The 16,460-nt window shown below is 44.1% G+C and overlaps 2 protein-coding genes across 2 annotated transcripts in view; one reads left to right on the top strand and one right to left on the bottom strand.

The window, feature by feature from the left end:
- Positions 1-16,460, bottom strand: part of LOC123253517 (transmembrane 9 superfamily member 2-like) — a gene marked incomplete at its 5' end in the record, with an annotated part of 941,355 nt that overhangs the window by 268,764 nt on the left and 656,131 nt on the right. The window lies entirely within an intron of this gene.
- ARHGEF6 (Rac/Cdc42 guanine nucleotide exchange factor 6) overlaps positions 1-16,460 on the top strand; it is a 119,245-nt gene that overhangs the window by 81,289 nt on the left and 21,496 nt on the right. The window contains exons 8-10 of the mRNA XM_044682631.1: positions 5,617-5,755; positions 8,992-9,051; positions 16,279-16,425. Coding sequence (XP_044538566.1) covers positions 5,617-5,755; positions 8,992-9,051; positions 16,279-16,425 — 346 coding nt within the window. The remainder of the gene's footprint in view (positions 1-5,616; positions 5,756-8,991; positions 9,052-16,278; positions 16,426-16,460) is intronic.

The following is a 16,460-nucleotide window of genomic DNA, read 5'->3' as shown; positions in this document are numbered from 1 at the left end:
GCCTGCTAGTATGGAGCCTAAGGGAAGAGAAGAATAAGGAACCCAATGCTTCCAGGGACTACCGTAACCATTAATATATCCTGAATTCCTCATCCCATCTGTTTCCACATACTGCAGTTACTACTCCATCTTTCATGCCTCTTCTTCTGGGCCCATGTTGCACTTGAATAAAGATGAGTAAAATAATATTCAAACAAACTTTACTTGCTAAAGGCATTGTGCCTTTGTGAGTTTTGGAAATCATTAATATGCCTGATATCAAGTTGGAGAATTACCAGCAAAATCCTTTTTTACTGTTTGGAGGATGATGAGTAGAATACTTCTGTAGGTACTACACCTAGAGACCTAGGCTAGCTTTCTTTACATTCAGATAAATGTCAGCTCTCTAGCTCAGCTCTTTGGCCTTCACATGTTAGATTGATGGAGAGGCAGCAATGGCAAGGAGAATAGAACCATAGGGGAAGCTGACTTCAATGAAGGCTAATACCTGGAATCATCCTGAGGGAATAATTCTATTTGGATTCCTCTTCTAATTGTATATTCACAACATACATACGTAAAAAGCCTTTTCTGTGACGTTTTGGTTAAAGGATGAAGAAAATACAGAAGCGAGATAATTAGAAGCATTCTAAAAGCATGTGTTGACATGTGCTCCTGAAGTGATTTTGGTGTGGCTATCCTGAAATAATCCTTGTACTTTGTATGAGAACCACTTTGCTAAACAATAGCCTTAACCTTTTCCTGATAATTCTTTTTTTTTTTTTAAGCCCTTATTTCTAGTCTTGGAATTGATACTAAGTATCTATTCTAAGGCAGAAGAGTGGTAAGGGCTAGGCAGTGAAGGCTAAGTGTTTTGCCCAGGGACACACAGCTAGGAAGTGTCTAAGGTCAAATTTGAATCCAGGATTTACTATAGGCCTTGCTTTCCCTCCACTAAGCCAACTAGCTGCCCCTCCCCCTGATGATTCTTATATGATAACTGCCTTCTCTCAATTGAAAAATATAAAACAGGTAGCCATTATACAATGTTAAAGTCATCTTCCTTTAGATTTCTTTTCATGTTTGAAAAAGTAAGGAAACTTGATTGGTTGAATCTCAGCTTTATTTGTTTGTTTAAAACAAATTTTTTTTCCCCCATGGCTACAAGAGTCATGTTTTCTCCTTTCTCCCATCTCTCCCCCCTCCCAGAGTTGACAAGCAATTCCACAGGGCTATATATAATATATTCTCACTTGAACCCACTTCTGTATTATTCATTTTTGTAAAAGAGTAATCCTTTAAAACCAAAACCCCAAGTCCTATACCCAAATAAACAAGTGATAAATCACATTTTCTTCTGTATTTCTGCTCCCACAGTTCTTTCTCTAGAGGTGGAGAGCATCCTTTCTCATAAGTCCCTTGGGATTGTCCCGGCTCATCGTATTGCTATTAGTATCTGTTTGGTTTTTAGAACACACAAGAGATCTTAACCTATAGAAAGAAGGACTTGGCCTCGTGAACATGTGTGCAGTTGGAAAGGCCCATTTATCACATCTTATTATTGTGTCATTCCCATGGCTCTCCCCACCAGGCACACAGGAGAGAGTACAACCTCTTCTGCTGGTAACAAACCTTAGAGATTGTCTAGTCCAGTGATTCCCAAAGTGGGCGCCACCGCCCCCTGGTGGGTGCTGCAGTGCAGCGATCCAGGGGGCTGGTGATGGCCATAGGTGAATTTGGGGGTGGTGAATAACTGTAATTTAACTGTAAGGTGATAGTATGTGACAGGGGGTGCTAAGTAATATTTTTTCTGGAAAGGGGGCAGTAGGCCAAAAAAGTTTGGGAACCACTGCTCTAGTCCAACACCCTCTCCCCAACTCAAATGAAGAAACTGAGGCTTGGCCAAGTGATTAGTCCAGGGCCATGCAGTTGATCAGTCAGGGGCAGAACCAGAAGTAGGCCTTCCAGGACTGCTAACTTGTTATTGTACCTTGACCAAATTTCCCTCTGTCTTCTGGACTCTGTTTTCTTATCTGTAGAATGAGAGAACTGGGCTACAAGTGACCTCTCAAAGTTCCTTCCATGCCAACCTCCAATATGCCTGACTTTGGAGTTTCCATTGCACTTGATTTCTCCTGCTAGTTTGGGGTGTTTTTCACATGTACCAAGGGAGGGACTCTCATAACACAAGTAAAGATGGAAATTAAGATTTCTATAGTACTTGTTCTCCCTAGGGAAGCTTCTCTTCCTTTTGATCTAAGAGAAAAAACTATGAGACCAGTAGAATTTGAGGGGAAAAAAGCCAGAAGAGATGACACAGTTGAAATGACAAAGGGTGCATTGTGCCGAAACGAGTTTTCGGGCCCTTGCAAGTTTCACCTGTAACTAATGATGCATGCTCCAGTTTCGTTTATTGGTGGCTCATTTCCCTGGGTCAGGACTTGGAGTTGCCTGATGTAATAGAAGAGATTCCTTCTAACCTATTAGAAGGTGCCCCTAAAGGCACAGTTTTTTGAAAGTTTCATTCAATGATCACAGGTTCATAAATTGAGAGCCGGAAGGGCCCTTCAAGGTCATCTAGTTCAGCCATCTCATTTTACAGAGAAGGAAACTGAGGTCTAAGCTGATGAGATGAATTGCCTGAGGTCATGCAGGTGGCAAAGTTGGCAGGTCAGGTCCATGTCCTCTGTCTGTATGTTCTCAGCCATCTTGGTGTTTCAGTTCTCTCTTTGCTGCCTTTCCAGCCTTTATCTTCCTCCCCACCTCAAACCCTCTAGAAAGGTCATTTACTCTTACATTTATTGATCACTGAATGAGAATTATCTTTGGAGAATTTCACACCACCTAGAAATACTGGAAAGTTCTGTGAAGTTTCATAAAACCCAAGGTGGGAATAACTGGTTTATTTATAAACAATGATTACTTTGTTGTTTGAATATGAAATCAGGAAACCTCGGTTTTTCCCCAAGCCATGAACCCAATCCATTTCAGAATGTGGCCCAGAATAAACACTAGGCGCAAGCAGCGTAACAATAACAACAACGATTTTAGCCCTGGAAGATGTAGCTCATTTGTGGGCCTCAACAACCTACCTTTGAGGTAGGGGCCATTGTTATCCCCGTCTTCTCAAGGAGGAAACTGAGGCTAACAGAGTCCCCTCTATTAGTGGCTTCTCCATTATATTATAGCAAGGCGCTGCTCCATGTAATAGTGAGGCCAGTCATGTCCCTTCTCAGAGTCTTAGTTACTTTCTCCTCAGTAGAATTGGTGTGACAGTCAAATGGAGTCATTTCCCTGAGTACTCTGGCTAGGAATTCTTGTTTGCAGTCATTCTGTGATTATTTAGGCTATGGCAGGACCCAAGTAGGACGCAGGTGAATGAGGCCACTGCCACTGCCACAGGAAGACTTTCAGGACTTTCTCCACACACACTGGGACTGCCTAGGACCAAGAGAGAAAATGCATGAGTCGCTTTTTCTTGCCCTCTTTGGGGGAGGGGACTCCGAAACGGGTAGATGACAGAAGGACAATGAACAGGAAGGAGAGGGAGAAGCTGTGATGCTCACTAGGCCCTGCCTGCCATTCATGCAGTAGGTGAACTTCTTTCTGCAGGCCTCTAGGTGGAATGAGAATACCAAAAATGGCTGTGAAAACCTGGCTGGCTGAGACTGTTCTCTGCCTGGATGATTCAGGGTATTCTTTGGCTTTTTTTTAACCCTGGTGAAGTTAGTCCATCGTGGGACTGTTCTAGGCACTGATAGGGGAGGGGAGAAAGCAGAGAAAGGCCCCAAATAAGTGCCTACTATGCACCAGGCCCTGGAGATGCAAAGAGAGGCTCTGGAGGAGTGAGCTCCCAGGCAGCTAGGGAAGACTCTACACAAAGGGCTGCATACAAACAATGGGAGAGAACGGCAGAGGGAAGGCCCTGGCCTTGAGAGGGCCTGGAAAAGAAGGGCTTCCCTCGGAAGGTGAAATTTTAGCAGAGACCTGCAGGAGGGACCTAGGAGGGGAAGATGGGAGCAGTTTGTGCGAGGAACAGTATGGAGGGAGTGTCCCAGGATTACAGTGGGCATGGAAGAGAGGAAGGGCCCTAAAAAGCAAACAGGATTGGGTGTTTGTTCCAGGAGGTACCAGGGAGCCCCTGGATTTTATGGAATCAACAGGTGCTCAGGTGAGATGGAAACTTGTCTAAATAGTCAGACACCCTTGTGACCCATGGCAAGTCACTTAATCTTTCTATGCCTCAGTTTCCTCTCACGCAAAATGGGGCCAAGGCCCCTTCCAGCTGTAAACCCACCTTAAGGTTGTGGGAAAGGTCAAATGAGAGTATATAGCTAAAGCAGCAAATGTTCATAAGGGCCAGTAGTGATTCCTGCTTCAAGTGCCCTGGCTCAAACCTGGCAGCCAGTTCAGCCAGCCAGAGGCCCAGCCTCTACCGTCCCTCCTGGCCACCATTGTTGGAATTCTTTTTGCCATCCCATTTGGTGCTGATTCTGCAAACACTGAACATTATGTCTGTTCTCACATCTCTCCTTTGATGCAGGGGAGGCCAGGAAAGGCATAATGTAAGGGGTAGTAAGGGGTAGGTGATACTTAAGCCGATCCCTGAATGGAGGTGAGCACAGAAAGAGGTGGGAGGGCAGGGGATGGAATGTCTCATACTGGGAGAAGCAGGGAGACCTATTTGGCCAGAGAGTTTGGGAGGGCTAGAAATATGATGATAGCTCACATTTACAGAACCCTGGAAGGTTTTCAAAGTATTTTATGTATGTTGTCTCATTTGATCTTCACAGCAACTCTGGGAAGTGTTGATGTTATTATCCTTATTTTACAGATGAAGAAACTGAGGCAGACAGGTGAAGTGACTTGCCAGGGTCACCTGGCTAAGTGTTTGAGGCAGGATTTGAATTTAGATCTACCTGATTTCAGGTCTAGCTTATAGAAAATGCATCGAGGAAGGTCAGCTGAAACTAGATTGTGATGGTTTCCAAATGCCAAACAGAGTTGGTATTATAACAGTGCCCCGATCTGGAGCCTCTGCCAGGGAAAGCCATGCTCCAAGGTGTGGTTGCGGATACCAGTTTGGAGGACGGATGGATTGAAGAAGGGAGAGAATGGAGGAAGTGAGGCCAATTAGGAGGTTATTACAGTCATTCAGGGGAGAGGTAATGAGGGCCGTGAACTAGGGAGGTGGTTCTCAGTGCAGAGGACGAGGTAGATAAATGAGAGAGATGTGGGGGCTGAACTGGTAAAACTTGGCAGCTGGTTGAATATGGAGTTTGGGGAATGGAGAAGAGTCATGGATGACTGATGACAGAAAGGATAGAAGTAAAGGGGAACTGTATGACCCTGGGCAAGTCACTTCACCTTTGCCTCAGTTTCCTCATCTGTCAAATGGGGGTAATAAAAAGTGCCTACCTCCCAAGGTTGTTGGGGGTATCAGATGAGGTAAGAGTTATAAAACCCCTAGCACAGAGGTTAGCACGTAGTAGATGCTTCTTCCCCTTCTCCACTTGGCAGGCTACCATTGGGGAGCACTTGTGGGCTGGCTTCTCCTATGGGCAAATGGTGGCATATACACACCTGGTAACATTCCTCGTGGCTCATGAAATGAAAGGCACTTCTGTTTCCTCCTAGTGACAGTCTGGAAAAGTTTATGGAGAGTCAGGGAGCGGCCACTCCAGGGATTCTGCTTTTGACAACCAACCTCAGCAAGCCCTTCATGCGCCTGGAAAAATATGTGTCTCTTCTCCAGGAACTGGAGCGGCACATGGAGGTAAGAGGTCCTTTGACCACATTCTGGACTCCTTGGGTGTAGAAAGCAGAAGCTTGCCTTTGGGCTCCTGCTGGCCCCCTAGATGGCTCCCAGCTGACCTCCTCCCCAGGTTACTGAGTTTATCTTCTGTAGGGGAGGGAAGGAATCAGCTACACCCTGAGTCCTGTGGAGTAGCAACCTCAGAGTGGAGGCTGTCTCAGCAAGGCCTTTCTCCCCACTTGTCCTGTCCCAGGTTCCCTCTTGCCCACATTGGTTATCGCTGAAGGCACTTGGAGCTTGCGGCAAAAGGAGGAGCTGTATTATTCGGATTCTTTTTTGTTATGTTGACATCTCAATTCAAGCTGAGCATAGTCTCTGACATTGGCGCTTGTGTTAAAAATTTCAGATGCTTCCCAGGGAAGTGTAAACTCAGAAATGGATTCATCTGCCCAAGTACAAAGATATGCCCATTGACACATGCTCACCACGATCTCCCCCTTTGCCACTTTTAAGCGATCTCTTTTGTTCTCCTGGCTCTTTTCTTTCCAAGGGGATCCCTTTCCCTCTTTTCTCCAGCCCTTCACAGAGAGGAGAAAAAAAAAGGTTGAAACAAAGCTGTTCAGCAAAGCCAGCCAACACATCACTGAGTCTGATGGTTTATACAAGTGCTCCATAGCCATAGTCCCCCGCCTCTGAAAAGAAGGAAGGGCACGCCTTTACCCGTGCAATCTGTATTTTACTCAGGAGAAAGGTATAAAGGATAAAGGACTAAAGCTACAACAACCTCCTTGAGTAATTGGGACTTGGGTGAGGCCTTAGGTGGGGGTAACGGACCCTTGATCCTTCTTGGAAATATTTCAGCCAATAGGCATTTCATGAGCACCTACTGTGTGCCTAGTCTTGTGTGCTCATGTCTGTGTATTCTGTGGCTGTAGGTGGGGAAAGAGGGCCCACTTAGGGAGGGAGGTTGCATTTACCCTAGTTGCTCTTCCTGTTGTCTGGGGAAAGGGTTTGAGGTTTTACAAAGGCTCGGTTAACTTTAAAGAAAGAGGCTGTGTGCTTCTCTGCTAGCCGGTGTTGGGGAGGACTGAAAGCATGTGCCGTGTGCAAAACCACATTCTCAGGGTACAGGACCTGCCTGAATCCAGGAGGCAGCAGGGGAGCCTCTGGGCCAAGGCTGCTGGAGTCAGCAAGGAGCTGACCTCTGGCCAGCTTTCCAACCACTGAATCATTCGAGGCTACCCATCACCAGTTGTCGTCATGATCCATTTTTACTGTTACTTAGTTCTGCGCGTGCTCAGGAACGAATGGCCCAGGCTAAGGAACCCCCTCTCCCAATCTCCTGACCCTTCCCTTGTTTGGACCTTCTCCCCGACATTCCCTTTCACTAGAGCCCTCTACACTTCCATTTGGTGCCTCTCATGGCCCTGGCAGCCTATCTCCTCCCACCCTCAGATAACTCCCGAACCCTTGGCATTCAGCTTTTGCTGGGACAGAGGCTTTCTCTGGCTCTCTGACTTTCTTAATGGGGCAGCTAAGCTAATGGTGGATCAGAACATGAAAACGGTAGCTTTGATTACCAACTCCTGCTAAATGCAGAAGGAGTCTGGCCTGTTTCTCCTTGCTCCCTCATTGTAGGAACACAAACACCAACAGAGTAGGCTCCCCAGATGAGGCTACTCCAGGTTCAGGCTATGCTGTAGCCATTCAAAGCCATAGCTCAGGAGTTCCCACCAGTTTGTTTACCTTTACCAGTAACCCAGAGCACTATAGTTCATTGAAAGCAAACACATTTAATGAAAGAGAATATTTTTTCAAGAAATTTAAGCCCAGAGGGAATGCCTTTGTCTTCCAATTTCCAAAGCCAATTACTGTATTTATTATGTTTCTGTGACCCAGTAATGGCTTTTTAGCTTTGAGCTTGTTTATGTATCTGCCCATAGTCCATCCAACTTTGTATTCTGTCACCAAAGGATGGCTGGAAGGAGACGATTTCAAATTTCCCTTTGGTGACACTGACTTCCAGAAATTAGAAAGGGACCTCAGATATCTCTGCCTTCCTTTTGTAACCAGCTATAGATCCATCATTTGGAACTTGAGCTAAGCCTTCTGGAATCTATTCATATTTTCCACTTCGATGACTTGCTTTGGGTTATAAGTTCCATGAGATCCTGGGGCCTTGTTTCAGAAGTAATCTCTGGAAGGAAACGGTGACATTTTCCAAGCTGGGTTTAGGTTGGGACCTATAGTAAGTATCACATGCTTTGGAACACATCACATTTTTTTTAAAGCCTTACCTTCCATCTTAGAATCAATGCTGTGTGCTGGTTCCAAGGCAGCAGAGCAGTAAGGGAATGGGACCTCCCTCTTCTTTAATTTTGGACAGGGCCACTAGTCTGGTAGATCAAGGAAGTGCTATAGACATAATGTGCCTAGATTCTTAGCAAAGCAACTGATAAAGACTCTCAAGCTACTCTTCTGGAAAAGATGGAGAGATGTATGCTACACAATTGTGTAATCTGTCAGACTCAGAACTGGTCAAATGGCCGGCCCAAAGAATAGTCTTGATTAGTTCGATGTCAGCTTGGAAGGTCTCCAGTGGAGATACATATGAGAATACATACATACACGGGAGTTTAGTCATTTACCCAGGGTCGCACAGCTAGGAAGTGTCTGAGGCTAGATTTGAACCCAGGACACTCTCTCTCTCTCTCTCTCTCTCTCTCTCTCTCTCTCTCTCTCTCTCTGTCTCTCTCTGTCTCTATCTCTGTCTCTCTCTGCCTGGCTCTCAACCCATTGAGCCACCTCACTTCCCCTGAAACATATCACATTTTTAAAAAGCAGATCTGGCTGCTCTAAACCCCACTCTGTGCCCCAAATTCCCTCATTCCTGGCACTCTGGCCTAATGATGGCTCCCCTGGGAAGAATTCTTTTTCTTTTTTTTTTCTTTTTTTTGGTCTGGACCTGTTTTGTCATTGATGCAGAGAACTTTTGGTGTGGAGACGACTGATACAAACTGGAGTTGCAGTGTTTGCAGTGCAAAACCTAGAGAGTTGCTTGGGGGCCCTGAGAAGCAAAGCAATTTGTCACCCAGAATTCTTATGGGTATCCAAATGGAGACTTCTTGGTGACAGAATCTGTGATATGAAACCAACTGTCTGATGTATCTGAATTCTTCTTGTAATGGAAGAGAATGGGATGCTGGGGTTCCCAGTACATTGGTTCAGAAAATGAAGGAGTTTCTCTCTTTTCCTAGGAATCTCATCCAGACCACCAGGATGTTCTAAAAGCTATTGGATCATTCAAGACGTTGGCGGTAGGTGACGGTCCCCGTTTCTGTACTGTGTCCCTAAAGTCAGTGACTCAAAGCTGACACTTTGTTCCAAATGCAAAGGTTTCAAGAGTGGAAACAGTGGGCTTAGGGGCAGCACCACCGGGTTCAGGTTTCATTTAACTTTTGTCTTCTCCATATTCCAAAAAATTGTGCTTACCTATCAAAGCTTGCAAACCTTAGAGTATGAAGTCAATGCGTTTTCAATATCTGCCACATAAAGCACTAAGGTGTAGGTGGGGGATTTCCTTTTGTCTCTACCTCTACCCCAGCATGGACCACCTTAGACTTTTTGCAACTCATGAGTCACCGAAATGAGCCTGACATGAGTGTCAGAGCCAGCTACCAAGAGGCAACAAGGTGGAAGTTCATTCATAGCAAAGGAAGTAAAAATCCCTTGTAATACCACGAAGGAAAAAAGGGCTTCATGAAGGTTTGGGCTTTTGCTACCTCACCTGTTCTTCCAAGGACACTTTTGGTCTTGGGTCTTTGAGGGTGGTTGTCATCTTTTTCAGCTCCTTGTGGTCAAGCTGTCATTTCCTTGAAATTAACAAGGAAAATACAAAAGAGGAGTCTGGGGGAATGGTCACAGGAAGGCCAAGTGGCTGGACTCTGAAGATCTCTCAGCTTTAAAGAACCTTTCCTTCTTTAGTCCTTTGGGTGCTTTGGGATGTATCTTCATCTCTGCTTGTTTCCCTGGCTTTTTCCTGACAAGGGGATATTGGCAAGTGACTTACCCATCATTATCAGCTTCAGGACCAGAGGACCCCGTTGCTCAATGTCCACTGTGCAAAGCTTGACCCACTTAGCCTTGCTGCCTCCCTCATTTTATTTTGTGCCCTTATCACATTCCCTCAGGTTCAGATTATAATCCTTTACTGGCAGGCTGTGTTGATTTCTGACCCTTCCACACATGGTGTTGGCCAAAATTATAGGAGGATAGGGAGTGAACTTGTGACTTTGTTGGTAGGATGAGGAAAATCCCTCTATCCATGGAGACTGGCATCTTCATTGTAAGTTGGAGTCTTTGAGAGTTGCCTGGAGCACTGAGATATTAAGTGGCCTGCTCAGAGACACCCAGGCAGTTGGGTTCAGAGGTCTTACTGGCTCCAAGGCTGACTTCCATCTCTTGACACTCTCTTGTAGAGCACTTTACATGTGTCATCATAGAAACAGAAAGAGTACTGGATCTACAGTTAGAGGGGCTGGTGGGTATCCCACCTTTCCTCTTTTTCTTGCTGCCTCTGTGCCCTTTGGGCAAGTTCTTTCTCTTTTTTTGGTTTTGTTTTGGCCTTTCTTTGTTTCTCCAGTGCTTAGCACAGGGTCTAGCAGACAGTAAGAGCTTTAATAAATCTTGTTGACCAAATGACTTCACTTTCTTGGCCTTAGTTTCCTCCTCTGTAAAATGAAGATGTTGTTTTGATGGACTTTAAAAGACTTTTTTTACTCTGAATCTGGTACGTTGCAGTTTCCTTGAGGTAGGCTGTGTAAACTGAGGCCCAAGTACCACAGAGCCAGACTTGAAATTGAGAGAAACCGTCTTGTCCAACAACCTCTGCTTGAAGACCTCCAGGGACAGGGAACCCACTGTCTCCCAAGGTGGTCCGCTACACTTTGGGGCACGTTTCATTACTGGGAAGATTTTTTTGGCATCAAACTAAGTTTACCTTTTTCCACCTCCCACACTTTTTTTAGTTCTGACCTTTAGGGCCAGGCTGAACAGGTGTCTCCATTTACCACTTGTGAGCTCTTCTAGCATCTGACTGACAATCTCTATGGCCCTCTTCAGGTATCTCTTCTCTAGCTCCTTTGATTGATCATATGATTTGATATCAATATCTTTTTTACCATGGTGTTCCTGATTCCCTGAGGCTCTGTCCACTTGTGTTCTTTCTGAAATGTGGCACCTACAATTAAGTACAGTGTTCCTTCCTGATGTGATCCAACTAGGGCAAAGTATGGCACTGCTCTCAGGTCCAGGTTCCTAATCTGGGATGCTGTGCCTCTCTTAATGTACACTAAGATTGCATTTGCTTTCTTGGCTGACATATCACTGTTGATCCCTATCAATCTTATAGTCCACTGAAATCATCAGCTCCCTTTTAGCTAGAACTGTGTTGGCGAAGACCCAGGGGCTTCTCCATTCCCCCTCTTCACTGTGCCTGAGGACATTTTTTTGCATGCCCCGCCCCTCTTTCCAACAGCCCAATATGAGCGCTTCCTCCCTCTGCTCTCTAAGGTAATGCAGGGGGGCTCACAGGCGGCTTGAAAGTGGTTTGGGCACGTGATGTCTAAAAGGTTTGCCAACACTGAGCTAGAATATTTATTAGCCACACTTCCCAGATCATAGTCCTGTGAAGTTGATTTTATTTTTTTTTAACTTAAATGTAAAACATTAATTACTTATTCTTATTAAATTTCAGCTTACTAGATTTCAACCTGTTATTCAAGCCTGGGAGAATGTTTTGAGATCCTCATCAACTTTGGCACCCAGTATATTCTCTATCTGTCTGTCTATATCTACCTACCTACTGACCTCTCCTTCTCTCTCTCTCTCTCCCTGTCTTCCTTCCTTCCTTCCCTCCCCCTTCCCTTTCTCTCTCGGTCTCTGTCTCCCTCTCTGTCTGTCTGTCTGTCTCTGTCTCTGTCTCTGTCTCTGTCTCTGTCTCTAGCTCTGTCTCTCTCTCCCTCCTCCTTATTTCCCTACCCCCTAGGTCTGTGTCACTTGCAAATTTCAGAAGAACACTGTTTGTTACTTTATCCAAGGCTTTGATTAAAATTTTGGACAGACTATGACTACTACTGGATTCCTGGTACACTCCACTGAACAACTTTCAAGCTGACATTGAACTAGTCAAGACTATTCTTTGGGCCGGCCATTTGACTAGTTCTGAGTCTGACAGATTACACAATTGTGTAGCATACATCTCTCCATTTTTTCCAGAAGAGTAGCTTGAGAGTCTTTATCAGTTGCTTTGCTAAGAATCTATGTACATTATGTCTAGAGCATTTCTCTGATTTACCAGACCAGTGGTTCTGCCAAAAAAAGGAGGTCCCTCCATTGTGATCTTTTATTGACAAAAACTGGCTGGCTCTCTGCAACCCTTTCATAACACATTCTAGGGTTTTTTCAGGTATCACAGTGCAATGCAGTGGCCTAGGGTTTGTAGATTACTCTCTATCCTTTTTGAAAAGAGGGAAGTAGATATTTGCCCTTTTCTAGTCCTATATATAGTACCTCTCCTGTCATCCACCATCTTTCGGTGATCACTGATGGGGGCATATCTAACTTTTCTTTCAGGACCTGAGATTGTCCTTTGTCTGGGCCTGGTGACTTGAATTCCTCAAGTATAGATAACTTCTCTCTTACTATCTTTTTGTCTATCCTGGATATCAGCTCCCTACTTTCCCTTCCCCTCTTTGCTCTTTTTAGCCCTGAGATAATTCTCCTTGGCAAAAATAATAAAGCTAAGTAAGAATTGGGCAGCTTTACCTTCTAGATAACCTATCATCATCATTCTCCCAACCACTTTGAACAGAGGTCTTATCTCTTCCTTACTTATCTTCCTCTTATGCTAAAATAACAGAGAAAATCTACCTAACCCTTTAGCACCCATCTGTTGTCAGCCTCAGCTTATTGTAACTCTTATTGATCCTGACACTGCCTTGTGCCATATTGTTCATTTATTTTCCTTTATCTTCCCTGGCCTTCAGCTTCTCTTCATGTCTTCTTCATGTCTCTGTTGGATGATGAGTTCCCTGTTTATCACCATTGGTCTTTTGAGTCTTTTTCTTCCTCATCCAAATTATTTCTTTTTGTGTCTTTAGGACTTCATTCTTGAGAGATTTCCATAACCTTTTGGCTGACTTCCCCTGTAGAACATTAGTTGAATCCTACTTTGAAGCCTATTCTCTCCATCTTGGGTGCCATATGAGACTCTGGCCAACTACCTTCTCCTTTTCTGTTATAAATTCTAAGCTGAAATGTTCCCTTCTCCCTATAAGGTTCTTGGTATCATTCTTCCCTGTTGGTGAGAGTCAGATCTAGAATAGAAGTTCCCCTTTTTTGCTTCATCTGCCTTTTGAAAAATGAAATTGTCATTAAAGCAAGTTAAGAAATTATTATTTACTTCACTTTCAGTAGAGAGTACTGTAGCGAGTGTCTATATATTTGAAGTCTCGTGATCCTAGCTTTGTGGTATGCTAAAGATCTCTCTCCTTAACTCCTTATTCATTTCTTCTCTCTGATCAAGTGGTCTGTAGTTTACTCCAAATGACAATGTTGCTTTGTTTTATGCCTCTCTCCAGTTTTACCTAAATGCTCTCTACCATACTTTTTAAGTCTAGTTTCTGTATTATTTTGATACCACTATATCTTTTCCATAAAATTAGACTTCCCCTGCTTTTATGTATCTTTATCCTTTTGACTATGTTCTGTCCTTTTAAATCCATATTCCATTTCACAAGGCCTATCCCAGAAAGTCCTGGTGATTTCACTGAAGTTGAATTTGCCTCCATGCAGTAAGATCTCTGGTAAACCTTGCTTGTTGTCCCTTTTGGGTGCATTTGTGTACAGCTATCTGAAGCTTTGGTTTTTGCTGCTCACCTCCTTTTTGTATTTGTTTCCTTTGAAGTTTTGACTGTCTCTACTGCTATTCTTCCTACAGTGTAGCTTCTTCCTATGATGCAGAGCATTCTTTCTCAAACTGTGCTGCAGGGAACCCTGACATACCCCAAGTTTATTTTTTAAGAAGAACCTTATATAGTTTGACAGTAGGCACTAATAATAATACTTTGAGAGGGTTTTACTGCAAGAGTTCTGCCAAAGACTTGTTTAAATTGAAGGGTTCTACCACTGTGGAAGTTTGACAACCATTAGAATAGCGTTTGATGGAAGCACATAGTTGCGTTTCTCCTGCCCTCTTCCTTTTTAGTGTAAAGTTCTTTTGATTAGATTTGTAAGAATCTGGGCAAATGTTTTTTCTCCTCCTCTTGTCAAGTACATCCTAGCCCTGGCTGTGAGCCTCACCTTTCTATATTTTGAACCTTGGCCTAGAGAGCCAATAGAAGTTGCCATCTTCTTAAGCACTTACCAAACCTTCCTTTCTCTTCTGAAACCTTTGCCCTCGATGGGTAGCGGGGATGCCAGTGTCACCAGTATCTCTGAGGTCTTTACTTTCTCGCCCATGACTTCATAATCTTTGACAGTAACTTTCAGGCTTCTGCTAGGCCATATCCTTTGTCCCTACCTGAATCGCCCAAACTGGGGAGTTGTCATCCATTTTGACAGCTCTTAGAAGGTTTTCTGTTGCATTGTGGAAGACAGTAGAGATCTCTATTATGGGACAAATAACTGCTCCATTCTGCCCTCAGGTGGGAACCTCCCCTTTCTTTTTTCCGAGCTATAGAAAGTGAGATCCATCCACATCCTCATTCTTTGGGAGCTGAGCAAGTGCTCCCTCCTTGGAGGGTCCAGCTCCTTCCTCTACAGAGAGCCTCCTTTCAGTTACTTAGCTCCAAGTATTTAGTGGACCTGTTTCTTCCCTTTTTCCATTCTGTTCCATTTTTGCCGCATGGCTAAGAAGTGATATAATCAACATTCAAAATCAGTTTGGCCAACTCCAAAGCTAATGAGCTTTCAACTACATCCTTTGCCTCCTCCGGTTTGAGAAAAGTTGTGATGGTTTCATTGAAGAAGACAACAAAGGTTTTGGCAAGAGCATGAAATGAAAACAATCCACCTCATTTTGAACCATGGGCATAACTCAGCATGTGCTCATGTGTGTGCTTACTTTGAGCGGGGGAGCCATTAAACTGTTCTCCATTGTTAAACTTCAATAGAATTTTGATATTTGTATATTCATAAAACACAATTGGCATACTGGGAGTTGGAGGCTTCTTGCTTTGTCATCAGGGAACTGAATTATCCCAACCTCTGAGAGTTGGACAGAATCTCAGTCAATAGTCAACAGGTATCTGAACAAGAATCCCTTCTACAGCATGCCTAAGGGTCCTCCAACTTTTGCTTAAAAACCTCTAATGAGGGTCCCGCCCACTGCCTCTTCAGGCAGCCCCATCCACTTTTGAACAGCTGGAATTGTTGGGAAGGTTTTTTTCTTACATCAAATCTAAATCTGCTTCTCTTCATGTAGGCAATTTCCTACTTCTATCCATTGTCTTTAACTCTGGCCTGAAGTCTAAAAAAGGTCCTTTTTGTCGTCCTTAGCAATCTTTGCCAGCTCCAGCTCATTCTGAATTATAAGTCATTTTCTTCATCTTCTCCTAAGACAATTTATTGCATTATTTAGAGAGACCCACTGCTGGCCTAATTAAAGTGTAAGCCAGAAAACATATGTTTTCACTACAAGATTGATTTGAATGGCGGCGACATAAAGACTAGGATTTTCTTTTCAACGTTAGGGTAATTTTCCTCTTATTGTCTGTTTTCTCTCACTTTCAAGAAGCTAGTTGGGCCTTAGAAAAATTTAGATTTTAGCCAAGCAATTGGTAAAATCTTTCATGATAGTCTTGTGGAAAATCTGGAGAGATGTGGCCCAGAGAAATACCGATGGATGGATGGATGGATGGATTTGGGACAGGTCTAATAACTGGATTAAAAGAAAAGTCATGTTTTCTCCTCAGAGTGGAAGGAAGTCTCCAGTGGAGTGCCCCAGGGGTCTCTGCTCATCTCTATGCTGCTTAACGTTTTAATCAGTCACCTGGAGAAAGGCTCAGCTGTCTTGCTTACCAAAATGTACAGATAACACACAGCTGGGAGGGCTAGCAATGTATTGGATCGCAGAGAATAAATAGAATATGAATCAACATAAAGTCTTAGACCTGTTGCAAAAAAAACCCAGGTTTGTAAATATACGGTAGGGAAAGGTTAGCATGACCAGATAGCAGTTCATCGGAAAAAATGTCGGGATTTCGGGGGACCACAGGCTAGCTCAGTATGGATTAGTAGCAGCATATCAGGGGATCCTCTGAACTTTGAGGTTCTGTGATCCGCTCCCTTCCAGGGGCTTACCTTCTACACAGTTGGAACCGTCTCGCCCTCCAAGCCCTATGGTGAGTGGTTTAATCTCCTGCCAATTTTATCACCCCCAAATCCCGTCTAATTTCAATAATCTTTTACCTCCCTTTCCCCAGAAAGTGTGTCCCACTTTAAATGAGAAAGGTAACAAAAGAGGCTGGGCTTTGGCTCTACAGGCCCAGTGTCAGGACCTGAGAAAGAAGAAACAGCTGGAATTGCAGATTCTTTCCGAAACCATTCAGGGATGGGAAGGAGATGATATCAAAACCTTGGGCAACGTCATCTTTATGTCGCAAGTAATGGTGCAGTGTGGCACCAGTGAGGTAAGAAATTTCAACCGTGATGTAATTCGTTCCCC

The sequence above is a fragment of the Gracilinanus agilis genome, chromosome X (genome assembly GCF_016433145.1).
Source record: "Gracilinanus agilis isolate LMUSP501 chromosome X, AgileGrace, whole genome shotgun sequence".
Taxonomy (NCBI): Eukaryota; Metazoa; Chordata; class Mammalia; order Didelphimorphia; family Didelphidae; genus Gracilinanus; species Gracilinanus agilis.
The sequence above is the reverse complement of the archived record's forward strand: the minus strand, read 5'-3'. Positions and strand labels throughout refer to the sequence as shown.